Source organism: Gallus gallus, chromosome 4, assembly GCF_016699485.2.
Source record: "Gallus gallus isolate bGalGal1 chromosome 4, bGalGal1.mat.broiler.GRCg7b, whole genome shotgun sequence".
NCBI lineage: Eukaryota > Metazoa > Chordata > Aves > Galliformes > Phasianidae > Gallus > Gallus gallus.
The window spans coordinates 45,848,695-45,864,473 of NC_052535.1; the positions used below are offsets into that span (position 1 = coordinate 45,848,695).

Here is a 15,779-nt window from a genome sequence, read left to right on the forward strand (position 1 = left end):
ATTTCAAGACCAAAATAATTACCATGGGCCATACTTGCAGCATACAGTACAGAACTGGTGGTGAGGTTTGGCTCAGCCTAGAAGAAGCCTGAGCTACTAGAGAATGTGCAGTGCAGGCACAAGGCTGGGCCGCAGAGACAGGACACAACTAGCCCACATAGAATCATGGCTGCAGCTGGTGCTGCTCCCAGTGCCAGTGCTGGCTTGCTAGGGATCTCTGATCCTTTGTTCTAGTGGACCTGTCCCCCAGCTCTGCTTTGCTTCTGTAAATGGCTAATGAGTTGGAAAAGATCCAAGGTATGAAGCTAAACACATCACTGAATGTAATTCCCAATAGGACGGAGAGAAGGAAGCACAAAAGGCTCTGCACATTCAAAGTTTAAACACCATCATCTTAAACAGAAAAAGACCAGTAAAATCTGTTAACATTTTGTGAATGCCCATATCCCAGTGTCACTCTCTTAGAGGGAAGTTACGTATTTACTATTAGCAAACACAAATTTTTCCAGTTACTATCTTTTCCATCAGTTCCAGTGCCAAGCCAGTCCTTTGTGTTTATCTTTGTTTTGGAAATAGTGTCTCTGTACAACTGTTCCTTTTAAATTCAGATGTTCCTGAAATTGTTTTTTCTCCCAGAGGGGAACTGTGAAATGAGTGAAATCTTGGCCAAAAAGAAATGCTCTGTTGCAACAAGGCTAAATTACTGTTATTGCAGAAGCACAGATCATTCTCCTTGTAGAATTCAGCAGACAATAGCTTGTGCATCTAAGTTAACCCCGAGTCCATAAAAAACATACGTTGTGTCACTCCAGTACTGGGTCACTCCAGTACTGAAGGGCACACGAGAACATAAGTAGAGTCAAATACAAACATAAGCAATCTTTGTGGATAAGCTATGCCAACAGTGAACCCATTTAGAGCAATGAGGCAGTGATGTCTGATCCTCTCCAGAGTATCTGTTAATTGAGGTTATGCTGAATATTTCAAGCTGTAAAGGTGTGAGTAGTGAAGGAAGTGAACTTAAGACACACCACAGTAGTTCACATCTTGGGCCTAAAGTAAGTCTCTGAACCTTACTAAGCTGATCAAAAACCTCATCACAGATTTTTGAGAGCATATTTTTCTGTTGACACTCTGAATGGGTACCTGTTTTACACTGTCTACATAAACGTTTTGCTTTTTTTCCTACTGTAATAGGCTTCAAAGTAATTGGGAAAGCTTTTAAAGAGACACCTTAAAAGTAATCTGGAGATAAAATCGTTTATCCAATGTTTAGCCAATGTCAGCTTTAAGTTTTGATGCTGTTGATTAAGAGAAAGGAGCGTGGCAAAGATGCAGATAGTACAGTCAAGGTTCATTCTTGGTCAGCTTGTCTTCTACTGCCACCTACTGAAGTACCCAGCATCTTTCCTGTAGCCAATACATCATTGAAATAAATGTACTGCATTGGAGGATAAAGCAGGATGCCCCAATCACTAAATATGCCAAAGAATGCAGAAGGAAAATCAAGGCATAACAGCTGCAGATTTTGCAAAAACTTTTGATTGCAACATACCATTATTCTCTGGAGTTTGAGACAAAAAATGAGGATGAATGCAGACCAAAAACACATAGAAATAATTATTACCTAACTGAAAAGCTAAAAGGAGCTCCTTAATGCAGTTCACATGGAAATTGGAACATGATCATCTCAGACTAAAACCTAACCTGTAGACAGTCTTATCAGTAGATGTTCCCTAAGTCTTGGCTCTCCATAGTCATAACAGCTCTGTCAAAACCTTGCCAGCAGACTGCAGAGTATGACTCGTACATTAAGCAGACCATCTGGATGTGAAGAGTGCACAACTACCAAGTAACATCAGACGAGCTATTTAATAGCTACACTCCTTGGCCTGTAAGAGTAGCAGCTCTAAGATAGTGACTAAAGCGTTCTATATTGCCACACTATGAGCTCAGTGTCTAGGCAGGTCAGGTAGAATCTCACAGGGGCTGCAAACGTGCTGGACAATTACATTATTTCAGTTGAAGCGCTGGAGACAGAAATCTTGTATGGAGCAGAAAGGTTAGAAGTCACTTAACCTTACTGCACTGTATCACTATGAGCTCTGAAAGCTAGGCCACAGTCTTCCTTTTTGTGATTCAATAATAGTAAGAAAAGTTTCTGCAGCAGTAACTGGCCTGCAGCTATCACATAATTCATAGGCACGTCACTCTTCAATACTTCTTTGCTCTGAGCATTTCATATGAGCATTTCCACTCTGCAGTGCAGAATCCTTACCTTCCAAGCTGCTGCTACAGCTCCAATTTCCACAACGGTAGGGATACCTTTTGCTGAACTATCAAGCTTCTGCTGACCTACAGAAGAAAACAGAGTGCATGCTTGCTTTCCAATATTTGGGTTGTGTTACATTCAAATCATTTACCACAATGCTGGTCCTTACTCCACCTATTTTCCATGGCCACTTCTAATCCACAGAATACCACAGATAATTCTGTGTCCTGCTGCACCAATGTAGTAGAACAGTCAGTATTTTCTTCAGCTAGGATTTAAGACTTGCACTTCTCAGATAGAGAAGCAGGGCACAGAGGAGCTGAGGAGTTGTTTTCTCAGTTTACATTTTGGGGGCTCCAATGGACATTTCTAAAACCTTGAATTATTTTGTGTTGCTGCCCTGGGGGAAAAAAAAAGCAAACAGTCCCTCCAGCACTTAAAACAAGTGGCTTACTGCAGCTTTTATTAGAATAATTACAAGTAGAAGATACATGGCACTTCCATTTGTCACAGTGGGATGAACACCTTAGGAAGTAATGGGCTGCAAAGCTATAGCAATACAGTGGAAAACCAAATGACATTAAATAAACCAAAACCCAAGCTTGTTCCGACACGGCAGCTTCTTCTATGCAGAAACCACAGCTTTCAGGACAGCAAAGCACAACGCAGATGCAGCAACATCATCCAACGCTCAGAGAACAGGGGAACTCTCACAACAAACGCAGTATCGCCTAATGTGTCCTAAGGCAGAGTGAAAGCAAAAGGTGTGGACACAAAGGTGGGTTATTCATTCAGCTAACAGTCCTGCTCAGCTTCCTTCCCTCCAGTACAGAAAACCATGGCTGTGCGGTCACTGAGCCATCTGAGCCTCCATTGCCTGGGCTGTCCATTCTGGGGCTGTCTGACTTATCTTCTCCAGCAGGTTGTTCACCTGGAAACACAGGGACTGAATCTGCTTGTCCCAAGTTGGCAAAGCTTCACGAGCTGCAAAAGGAAACCACAGAAAACAAAGCATAGTCTTGGCAATTCAACGTCATTGTTTAAATGCAAGTTTCACCTTTGGCACTGCTCTCACCTGCCTTGCAGCTATATTATACTCAATTCTGTCTTCAAAAGTTACAAGCCTAACTCCTGACTTGCAAAAAAGCGAGCAGAGAAATTCCTGATATCCTACAAGGAGACTGACAGTATAAATTCACACTTTGATATGGATAAAAGAACGCAGAACAGAGGGACATGTGAAGACTGGTACCTTCACTGATAAACAACAAAGAACTGTCTGCAAAAGATATGGAGAAGGCTGAGGTACTCAATGAGTTCTTAGCCTAAGTCTTAACTGTCAGTCAGGCTTCGCATATTTCTCACAACACTGAACCTCACATCTCTGAACCTCTTGGTGGGAACTGGGGGAGCAAACTCCACTCCACTGTAAAGGCAGAGCAAGTTCAAGACCATCTCATAAGGCAGGATGTGTACAAGTCTATGGAACTGGACAACAAGCATCCCAGCGTCCTAAGAGAGCTGGGTTGATGTGCTTGCCAAGCTGCTCTCCATCATATTTAAAAAGTCATGGCTGTCAAGTGAAGTCTCCAGCGACTAGAAAAAAGGAAATGTCACTCCCACTTACAAGAAAGGGAGGAAGGAGGACCTGGGGTACTACAGGCCAGTAAGCCTCACCTCTGTGCCTGGGAAGATCACAAAACAGATCCTCCTGGAAGACATATTAAGACACATGAGGGATGAGCAGCCCTGCCAGTGGCAGTGGGGTTGGAATTAGATGATCCTTGAGTTCCCTTCCAACTCAAGCCATTCTATGATTCTCTGCTATGGAAAATTCTGCCACCTCCTGGCCACAGCAGCATACAGCAAAATCATTATGGACAGCAGTTGTAAATAATTTGCTTGTGTTGCTAGACAGTAACTCAAAGAGACAATTCTGAATGGTGCAAAAGAAATTAAATTTAAAAAAATTAAAAATCCCAACTTACTCTCAAAATGAACAATTCCGTCAATCTGATCAATGAATCCATTCATGCGCCCCTCAGTTATCATCTGAGAAGCTATCTTTTCTGCCTGAAATGAGGGAGAAAGAACGATATTAGGTATCTGATCCATTCTGCAATAAATGAAAAACCATTACAGGTTTGATAGTTCTTCTATGTTTTTCATCTACACAGGGATATAGGCAGCACCATACCAAAAACATCTAATCATGCACCGGCTGACATACTCAGTGGCATCAAAATATGTTATTGTCCCTTCTATACCGTGTACCCTTCCTTCTCATAAAATGTGCTATATATTTACCTTTTGTCACGTGTCCAGTACTGAATATTTAATTTCCTATCAGTACACTAATTTTCCTAATATTGACTAGAGCTATTCCTGTTACATCCCTGCTGCTTTTTATCACTTTTTTTTTAAACAAAAGGTGTTAGAGGCCATTACCTTAGCTGCAGGGATCTCCAGTAATGCTCCAAGCTCTTCAAAGGTAATATTGTTGTAAAGTTTGCTTGCAGATAGTAAATTGTGTTCAATGACAGCTCTGTCCAGGATACTGGAACCTTATGGGTTGAGCGAGACAACAATTCATTAATATAAATGAGATATTTGGTTTATATTGTAGAACAGATGTGAAGTGTTTTTTTCTGAAGGTTATACATGCTGAAAGTACAGGTGTATCTTGTTGCATTTTTTTTAATACAGGTAGCTTCAAACCTTTTATTTACCATTCTGGGAAATGACCTTAAATAATCGCACGATGCTCTTTTCTGTCACCCTTAGGGACGCAAAGGGTAAACCTGGATGAACAAGCAGTGCTGTGAGGCTTTACAGAAATACATACCGTCAGCTGTAGTTGCTTTCTGGTGAGGCATTAGCATAGCTGCAAACTCTTGCAGTTGGTTGCCACGAATAATTCTGTCAAGATACATTTTCTCCAAGATTCCATAGGCTGCAAGCTGCTGGCATCTCTCATCCTTAAAAAGCGTAGCAAGCATGCGAGAACGCTGCTGTCCTAGGAGAGCCAAGAAGAATCCCCATAAACTGCCACCAAGTAGCTGAGTACTGGCAGATAAACAACAAAGATCTCTCTCTTTCTAACACATACAATTAGCAAAGGTCTACCAGAGAAGATTCGGTTGCATTCAGTTCCAAAGCACTGCTTGCCACTTTATTTTGCATCTTTAGATGGCCCCTCATCACTGACAAATAAACAAGTACTCCAGCTCTGAATTAACACTATGCCAACAGACTACTGACACTGTTCACAATTCTGGATTCCTCAGCTCCTTCCCCCAGTAATGTACAAGTTGACTTGCTTCAGGAATATGCACATTGGGTCTCTTACACAAAAACATATCGTATTTTACCTGCCGATGCCAGAATAGTACAATGCAAAGCATGCTTCAGTGCCTCCAGTCGCTCACTTTCATGAACTATGCTCTTATAGGACAGCTCGTTGTATCTTTGGGCAGCCTCAATGAACTTTCTTCTATAATCAAGAACTCGAGCATAACAAACCTAGAAAGAAAACGTCCGGGTAAAGGAAAGCAAGATGGGGTGGCTGCATAGAACAGGTATGATTAATTCCTGCATAATTAATTTGCAGCTCTGACAAACATTTCTTTATTGCATCCTCAGCAAATCTGTCATCAAACAACCAGCTTGGCTTGTAAAAATCTGGCTGAAGTGCCACCACAGATGATTGAAAGGGCCTTTCCCAGCTCTATTCACATGTTAAACGCTGCACTTGTCTAAATGCAAGAAACAGCAAGTGGAATGTTGCACTGTGATTAAGCTGCCCTTTTGTCAGTGACATCAACAACTAGCACTTACACAGCAATTTCTATTTTTCAAATGTTTGCTTTTCTCTCAGAAGCTGTGTCAGCATCTGCTATTTCTTCTACTAAAACTTCTAAGATTTTATAAATGAGTGTCCCAACTGTATACACAGTAAAGCAACCAATAAGCAAAAAGGTCAATTCATTTACTACTCTGGACTTCAGAATACTTTCGCAGGTGGTATTTGGTATTTAATTGCTGATGGGCAAAAAAACCCCAACTCTAATAGTCTCTAATATTGGACATGTTTGTTGTTTTTTTTTCCTTTTAGATTTACAAAGATAGGAGACAATATTTTAAGTAAAATTTGGTTATTTTGAGCCAGTAAAGCTGGTATATAAGGAACCTTAGCAGCCTTCTCTCCAAATTCTAAGGAATTAGCTGCCTAATTATTGCTAAGATGCAGCTCTCAAGTTCCCAAGACCATTTAAAAGCTTTTCCCTTTGTCTCTTTCAGTGTTACGAAAGTTTTCGTGGCAATGTATGAAAACCATCCAATTGTGGAAGCATTCCCCTTCAGAAAGAGGAAAACCAAGTTAGACTACCTTATAATGGATTTGTAGCTGTTCATTTGTTGATTCATTCTGAAGAAGGGAAGCTCGATTAATATAAGCTTCTGCTTGAACTGGGTCATCATCCTCCAGATACAGCCTGGCAATTTTCAGGTAGGTCTCCAGTTTATAATCTACATTGTACTGTCTGTAAAGAAACAGATAAGCAAGAGTTCAGAGATACTCCACTACTGCCTTTGCTCTTTCCTGTTCTAAACATCCTGCTGCTTAAGCACATGGAAGCTTTTGTTTTACCCTGCTTTCTTTTTAACTAAATAAAAATGAGATAAGGAAAATTTAAAACTAGCCCCTACAAACACAAGTAGAATTGAGTTTCTAATTACTGCAAGTGTTTTATACTTAAACAACGACAACAGACTAACATCAAATTTCAAACTATGTCTTTATTTCGAACTGTAAACATCAACACCTGGAAGAACTTGCAGAAATACTGTCAATAAATTTGACTAATAAATACTGAAAAACTTCCAGAGCAGTGTTTAGACATGACTAGAATGTTTGGTGACTGTTCCTTACAGAAAACTATACATGCACTCTCTGGTCCACTTAACTAAGGAAGGAGCAAGTGTATTACACAGCGCAGAACTGTGTCTAGCACATTACTTACTTTTGCCCTGTTTCCAAAGGGATCCCCACCAATACTTGTGCTGCATTTCTCCAGTCTTCTTCTTTCTCGTAGATGGATGCAAGATGTTGCCTTATTGAAGCAACCTAGACAATAATAAAGTCACAAGGAAGCATTTTAAAACACAAAACCATTCAAATTTTATGTATTCACCTTACTCTTCCTTGCGCACACAGGCGATTCTTCCCACATGAAGGTTTTAAATCCTCAGTCGAGTCTCAAGACTGAGCTTTTTCAATTTCAGCAATTTGAAGTATTTCCTAACAGGCTTGCAGCTAGATAAAAAGAGCTGGTCTTTATGGAAGGATAAGCAGTGACCTGTTATGAAACTTTTAAGAAGATGAAACAATGTTTCTGAGAACCACAACACCAAGATTCACAAGCCCTTTCTCGCAGTTATACCTCATACCAAGCCTATGAGATACAAATGACAAGGTCTTCATTCTGAAACTTAGGCTATGCACAACAGCTGCCAGAAGGTAAAATATCAGTGGTACAATCTGGGTGTTGTAAGAGAAAGTGTGGTTAGAAAAAGAAATCATCTGGCCTTGAGGATTTAATTTATGCATAATCAATGTAACATATGGGTAAGCGTGTTCAGTTTGGATTTAGAGTGACAGCTGCTTAAAAAGACAAAAGGTAAACAGACATAAATATAAATTGTGATACAAACTGTCTTTTCTTCTCTCGTACTAGACCCTGTAGGCTTGTTACATAATTCTTTAAGTATTCTCAAATAATATTGAATAATCACTGAAGAAAATCTATCAAATTCAAAACAAAGCAGTACATTCAGTGAGTAACTGCAGAACCGGAATTTCATTACTTTTTTTCCCCCCAGTAAGTGATTTTAGCTTAAATACGTACCAAGAAATAAATGCATACACATACATATCCACACTGGGATTATTTTTTTTTAATTAAAGAACAGCTACTTGACAAAAGGATTCTGCCCTTAGATCACCTGCCTGCTCCCTCTGTAGGGTAAATGCAATACAATGAGCCCCAGTCTGTCTCAGAACAGTGCCTCCAGTTGCTCATGCATTGTTTCATTCTAAGAAGCCATTTTCTGGCAGCAGGGGAACAACATGCCCAGCATCCTGATGGAGAGACTAAGTCAGTATTGTTTACATGGTTCTGAATGCGTGTTTCATATGAATAGTGCTGCAGAGTTGGCTCAAAGTAGGAATGGCCATTTTGATTGGTACTTCTGAAAAATAATCAGCAGTAAATTAAGAAGGAAAAAAAAACCCAAAACCTGCAGACCAAAACCCCTGATCACTGATTTCTCACCTGCTCTTCAAATGAAATGACTCTAGGCTGTATCTTTTCCAGGGTGAAGTGGTATATTTCTTTGGCCGTGCTGTCAGGAAGACTTGGAAGATGGGTACAGAAATCTGTCAGCAGCTGACGTGATATCACTAGGCTGACATTCTCGTTCACCACTAGTTCAGAGACACAGGAAAGAAAAGCACAAGATGGATGCAATGTTTGTCAACACCTTCAGTGTAAGTGAACCCTTGCTAATCAATCATTTACTTTTATAATAAATTTAAGTAATACAAATGTTTAAATATCTGTACATCAGTCAAGGTGTGTTATTTTTCTAAAGATGAGTTTTATTCTCTCAGAAATTGTTTACACTAGAGGTCACTAGAGTTCTGACACCTGACAAATAATCAATTATTTCTCACTATGATTTGTAGTTTATAAAGATGTTCCATTCTGAATCGTTGCTCTCTTGGACAAAATAAACCATTAGGCTCAATTTCATTAATTCTAGAAAAAATACAAGCGGTATAATTTCTATTTGACCTATTCAGTTGGCCAAATGTACAACACAATATAAAAAACACCTAACCATTTCTTTCTGGTCATTTTCCAAACTAAGCAGAGACTGAAGAAGGATGGAATTATTAGTTTAACTAAGACTGCTGAGCATCCAGTATCAATTTTAGCATTCAACCGACTACTTTACAATATTACCTTCAGATGCTGTCACATTGACAAGCTAGAAAGTGAAACTAAAGTGAAAATTCACCAAGTCCATTTTCCCATAGTTTTTGAATATGCTGCGTATGGTTTCTCTCTTAGTCTTGTTTAAGTTCCAGTAGGTCCAAAAATATCATACATTTACGTAGCCTCTTGTGGACATGACAAGCACATATTCTCCTAGATCTCTGGCTTTCACTCAAAATGCAATCAGTTACATCAAATGCACTTACTCGCTTCTACAAAAGCTTTCAAAGCTTCAAGTTGTTGTGCACCTGACAGCTGAATTGCTTTTTCCAATATTTGACGGTATCTGTTCACAAGAGAAAAATAGAAAAAAATAAACACCTGTATCTGTGAGATAGCATTTTCAGTCACCGTTCCTGCTTTTATATAATATATATATATGTGTGTATATATATGTCTATATATCTTATCTTTGAGGTGGAGATTTTCTAAAATGTTTGTGCTAAAGCACCTGGAACACTCATCTGAAATGGGCATCTGGCTCTTTTTAAATATCTGGACTAGACTATCAGATAACAGCTCTTTTTGTTATCTTGTACTGTTTTGTGTGATTGAGGTTTAAAAATAACAGCATCTCCATGATAGAGCAGTTCTCTTTTACCATACAAATTAGGTGCCAGGGAAGACTAAATAAAACTACATCCTCTGTATATGAGGACTACTGAAATAAGAGAAAGGTGCAAGCGGCCACATTCAGTGAAACCAACAATCATAGAATCATTAAGGTTGGGAAAGTCCTCTTAAGATCACCAAGTCCAATCCCAACCCATCCCCACTAATAATGTCCCTCAGTGCCACACGTCCATAGTTCTCGAAAACCTCCAGGGACAGCGACCAATGCCTCACTGTTCTTTTGGAGAAATAAAGTTTCCTGCTATCCAATCTGAGCCTCACATGGTGCATCTTAAGGCCGTTACCTCTCATCCTATCGCTGTCAGCTGGAAGAAGGGGCCAACCCCCACTTCACTACCTCTTTTCAGGCAGTTGCAGAGACAGATAAAGTCTCCCCCGAGCCTTCTCCAGACTGAACAATCCCGGTTCTCTCAGCTGCTCCCCATAAGCTATCCCAGTTTTCACACTTTATAAAACCCAGGACAACTGCAGACCATAATCTCAGGGTGCATAGTACTGAAATGGAACAAAAACCTCTTTCAGTGTTCCCCTCAAAAGGCAGACTGAACGTGATCACGTTCATAGCTTTTTTTAAACCAGGAGTTCTAAAAACAAAGACGTTCCTCCAGAGAACTAAGAACTGGGACTCGAGGAATTCCAATTCCATCAGAGTCAGGCACTGCCCTCGAGGAAGGGAAAAACCCGCTGTGACACATTGCACTGTGAGCAGCTTAACATGCAATATCAAAAGATAGGCGTGTAAACTGAAAAAGAAAAACGTCAAGGAAGGTTTCAGGGTGCCCACAGCAGCACAGGGCCCATCACCACATAGGGGCCAGGGCCGCGGGGACGATGAGGCGGCCCTAAGGCCTTCCCCAGAAATTAAATATCAGCGATAAGTGACAAAATCGTGAGGCCAATCTCTCTTATTTTCTTCTTTTTTATTAAAACGAACGCTTCAGAAGCGTGGCCCTTGGGCCACGGCCACCCAGAGCCCCCCACAAAGCCCAGCGCTATCCGCCGCCCCCACCCACTCCGCCCCACCTAAAAAGAGACCGCCGCCAGCACTCACTTTCCCGCCAAGTCCTTGTGGGAGCCGCTAGAGTTCATCAGCTGCGCCAGCTCCTGCCGCACCGCCGCCGCCATCTTCTCGCCTACCATAGAGCGGCGGCGCCGGCGAGCTAGAGCGGCCCCACGGTGAGGGGGCGGAACCGGAAGCTCGGGGAAGCGGGAGGGGGTAAGCGCTGCGCCGGCGGTTGCCAGGGCGCCGCGGCGCAGTATTATGGGATGCGGCGGGGGAACGGCGCGGGGCGCGTGATTTTGAACAAACGCGGCGGCTCCTCGCGGGCACTGCCGCCGCCGCCGCCGGGCGCGGCACCGGAGCGCGGCGCGGAGCGAGGAAGAGGAGGCGGCGGCAGCGGAGCGCCCGCCCGCCCGGTGAGTGCCGAGGGGCGGGAAAGCGGCGGCGGGAGGGAAGGAGCGGCGGCCGGGAGCGGCGGGGCGCTGACAGCCGGCGGCAGGCCGCAGGCCCGGCCCGCCGCGGGACTACGCGGCGAGCTGCGGGGGAGCGCCGCGCTCTGCCCTCCGCTGCGAGGGGTGGCGGCCCCTCGGTACCGGAGCGAGAGGACGGGTGCCGGGGGCAGGTGCGGCGGGGGCGGGCGGGCGGCGGTGACGGGGTGAAAATGGCGGATCTTTCGAAATAGGGCCGGCGGCTCCCGGCCGCCCCCGCGCCGCCGCCGCCGTGGGGAGGCCCCGGGGGGAACGGAACGGAGCGGAGCGGTGGTCGGGGGGACGAGGTGCGCGCGGAGGGCTGGGGGGCTCGGGCCGGGCCTGCGGGCGGCGGGGCCTGGCGGAACCGCAGCGCCCGGTTGCGGAGCGGGCAGGAGAACCCCGAGCTCCCGGAGCGCGGCCGCCCTTTGTCTGCGGGATGCCGGCCCCGGGGAGGAGGGTGCGGCCCGGCTCCGCGCTCCCGCAGCGCAGGTGCGAGGGCGGTACCTGACCCCGCGCCCCCCGGATGCGGGCACCTGCTGCAGGGGTCCCGGCTCCCCCCGGCGTCGCCCGTGCTGGCTGTCGGAGCGCGGTGTTAATTATTTGTGGCCACGGCTTGTCAGCCCATCGTCTGCTAATTACGTAACGTTCCGTATGAGGGCTTTGGGTTCCGAAGCATATGGGATCTCCTGTCAGGACGTAACTTGCACCTGGGGAATGCTCCAGGATGGAGATCTGCGTTCAAAGGGATCAGGCGGTGAGGTGAGCCTTCACGGTTCCATCCTTCTGAACTGCTGCAGTTATTACAGCAAATGGTGAACGTGGCAGAATCCCTCTTAATGCACTTTGCAGTGTTTACATAAAGCTGGTAATAGCAGCAAAGCCTTCCACGTGTGGTTACCTTTTTCACAATAGCTGTCTGGCTTAGCGGAGGCAAGAACAGTGAGTTATCAGCTGGCTGTTTTCTCTGGCAGAAGAATTCCCTCACAAAATGCACTAGCCATCTTGTTTTGTTCCCTAACACATCCAGCTGATGTGTGCATGGCAAGGAATGACGTTGTTGCGTGCCTTGCACGGATTTGCATTAACCAACAAATGTATGCGTGTGTTGCTCTGTGAGCAAAGCACAGCCTAAAGGCTAACTGGGAGTCTGTGTTAGAAAACAGGGCCTAGCTAATCCTCTGAGTTCAAAACACGCTGTATGCTGGCCGTAGAGCTATCGCTTTGAGCAGTTTATTATGCAAGGTTAATTGTTCAGATTACATATCGCAGCTATTTGTTTTGCTTATTCTGCTGTGTACAGCCCGGCTCAAATGGTCTGTCACTGAACACTCTGAACGGTTCGACTTGTTTTCTCGGAAGAAGCTGTAATGAGCTGGTTTCAGATCGAGTATCTGCTAACCACAGGTGAACTGAAAGCGTGGAGAGTGCTGTGGGATCTCAGACTCAGAGACACTAATACCTCATATGTCTTGATTTTAGATTTTAAGAAGCAATTGCTCTAAGCCACTGGAATTCATTTCCCTTCCACCTGTTGGAAAAATATTTTATGGGAAATGAAGCAAGACAGACTACAGAGGGCTGTTAGTTTCTGTTCCTGCCTTGTACTGTAGGAGTGTGCCTGCCTTCTTCGCACCTGGTTAGAAAAACTTGTGATGTCCAAAAGAATTTGTGTGCTGCAGTTTTAGGATCCATTACAAGTGCCTAGGAGATAAACTCTTGCTTTTATCCTTATTAGCTGCAGGACCTCCCAAAGACAAGTGGGTAAAGGTTTCTAGAAAGCTTGCTTCTAGGGCTTGTCTTGAGGAGCTTTGTTTATCACTCACAAAAATCTTTAAAGCTGCATGGAGTTCTCAGTACGGCCTGTGAGTCATCTTGCTAACTTTATAATAATAGAAAACATGAGTTTGTCTTGTATGGGAAAGGAGGAGACATCAAGAATAACCTCTCGGTTGATGATGGGGTCACACAGCAACACAGTGTGAGAGGTTCACGTTTCTCACGTTCCAGATCTGGACAAAGACTAGCACCTCCTCAGCCTCTGTGTCACTCCCCTTCACAAGCCACAAGATGTTGCTGCCCAGTCTTAGGTAATGTTCATGCCTTTGGGCCATGTTTTGATCCATCATGAGTTCCAGGTACAGAGATTTCCTGCCAGTTTTTGTAGCTTTTCATTTGCAACTTAGCTTCTGTTATAAGTATTACTCTCCCTTTTATTTGGGAGACTTAGAAAAAAAGTAGCTACGCATCCCTTTGATCCCATGAGCACTTCTTGTTGCTTTCTTGATGTTGGTACTGTTCCTTCCTCTTTCATGCTTCCCCTTCTCTTATACTGTGCCTAAACACATGTGGATTCTGTGTAGTCCACGTAGTGAAAGACTCATCTATGTTAATACTAATACGGGTTTTGCTCTGAGCTGGAGTGAATCTGCACCAGATGGCCACCTAAGATAGTCTGGTGGCCTCCCACTGCTGGGTGTTGGTTGTACTCCTGTCTTCTACTCCTATTGCTCGCTTTAAACTGGCTTTCTGGTTCTTCTGAAGCTCTCGCTGAGCTGAAGTAGCTTTGCTTGCAGGCAGAAGCTGTGCAAGGAGCATTAATGCCAGGATGGGAGAGAGGTCCCTGAGTTTCCCTGGTACCTTAACCCCATTGCATCATGGTCTGTGCCATGGTTCTGGTGCTCACAGACTTTCAGCCAAGCTCTCAGCGTGCTAATCCGCTAGTATCTGTTTGCAGTATTGCAGAGTAGCTGCCCTGCCAGGTTAGTGCGTGGCAGTGGTTGCATGAGAGATCCCTTGAACACAGCAGCATGGGGAAAGCAAGGTTGTGACAACCTCAGCTTGGGTTTGGGCAGCTAGATCTGACCCAGCTTCATTCCTCGATCTGTTTCACCCCTGCAGCTACTCAAATGTTTGCTAGCACAGGGAGGAAAGAACATGTTGGATGGAAATGGATAAGCAGATGCCAGAGGAAAACAGGAGAGCTGTAGCAATAGCGCCTGCTGAGTACTTCTGGGGAATTCAAGTACAAGACAGTAATAGTGCTGCTGATGTGCACGCAGTAAGTGCCGTCTGAAATAGAGGAATATCTATTGTTTCGCTGTTGTTTTGCACTGTTCTCTACCCAAAAATTGGAGCAGGTGCATATTTGATTGGTATGTAATAGCCAGTTTCTTGATAGGTAATATTGTTTCACTACTGGTGTTCTTTTTAAAATTGTAGTGAAAGCTTAGATTAGCCATAAATGGCCAAGGAAAAGAATTTGTTTGTAACTGGCTTGTGGGCAAGTGGATTTTCTATTTTTTTTTCTTTCCCCCTTCCAGCCATTCTTAAGAAAATGGCCAGCACTTCTATCATTAACATGGCAGAACTGGCATCAGCCTGATATTTTTCTTCCATTAAAAACAAACTGAAATACTTCCTGTGTAACAAAGAGCTATCCTGTGCCTTGCGTGTCATAACTGTTACTTTAAACCCATGGAGGCTGCTAATAGGGGTAGTTTGCTCATTGTACTTGCGTGGAGTAATGGCAAGAGGATGCTGCACCTTGAGCGAATTATGGTTGCCTTGGGAACTGTTTTAATTTTTGTAACTATAGCCAGATGAATTTATGACAAAGAACATAAAATGGCTCTTTAGGTAAAGCACTTCATGGTTCTTCTTAGTATTCCCTTTAAAAAGACTGGGGGGAAAAAAAGACTGCTACTTCCATGAGCTCTGTATTCAGCATTTGATAGGAGTAAGATTTTTTTTTTTTTTACATGCAACCATTTGCTTTGTTATTGGATTTGATTAAATCTAGAAGTGCAATCTTCTGAGAAATGGGCAGACTCCCTCCATATCTCACCTTGTGCAGAGGATGGAAATGAATTTGTTTCACATGCATAATTTTGCTTGTCATAATGATGTGCGTTCACTTGGGCTGTTACCTATACAGACATGGGGAGTTTGTGAGCTTAGTTTATTAATGTTTCCACTGATCATTGTTAACCATAGCTTTCTTAAGAGTTAATACTCTTGATTCTTATTTTTTGTGTGTGTGTGTGACCGTATTTTTAAGGCCATCTCTTGCTCAGTAAGCTTAAACAAAAGACTCTCTGTTGGAAGAAATGCACTGCTGAGTAATTTGGTAATTCTTTGCTTTATGACAAAACAAACCCTGTGATTTTTCAATACAAAACGTGAAGCGCAAAAGAGATGGAGGAAATGGGGAATACATGAAATGAAGGACATCGCTTTGCCAGTTATTGAAATAGTAGTAAAATAAAGGATGGTAATGAATTAGGAAATTGTAGTACACTGATGGCCTACACGTGGTTGTGATCTTAAATTTGATAATATGCCAATAG

General features: G+C 43.4%; 2 protein-coding genes across 5 annotated transcripts in view; one reads left to right on the plus strand and one right to left on the minus strand.

Moving 5' to 3' along the window:
- Positions 1-2,705: 2,705 nt before the first annotated feature.
- Positions 2,706-11,174, minus strand: COPS4 (COP9 signalosome subunit 4). The gene is made up of 10 exons (NM_001006447.2): positions 11,015-11,174; positions 9,537-9,616; positions 8,605-8,756; positions 7,294-7,397; positions 6,660-6,813; positions 5,644-5,794; positions 5,118-5,288; positions 4,721-4,836; positions 4,261-4,345; positions 2,706-3,256 (listed from the first exon to the last, which is right to left on the minus strand). Exons 1-10 carry the CDS (start codon positions 11,086-11,088, stop codon positions 3,123-3,125), a joined length of 1,221 nt encoding a protein of 406 aa, NP_001006447.2. The 5' UTR covers positions 11,089-11,174; the 3' UTR covers positions 2,706-3,122.
- Positions 11,175-11,204: 30 nt separating this feature from the next.
- LIN54 (lin-54 DREAM MuvB core complex component) overlaps positions 11,205-15,779 on the plus strand; it is a 38,518-nt gene continuing 33,943 nt past the window's right edge. For 3 of the 4 annotated variants that reach the window (XM_004941117.5, XM_003641173.6, XM_420554.8), the window contains exon 1: positions 11,205-11,379. The gene's annotated coding sequence lies outside the window, so the exon portion shown is untranslated. Of the gene's footprint in view, positions 11,586-15,779 lie in introns of all 4 variants that reach the window. The other variant, XM_046941225.1, reaches the window with a different exon arrangement.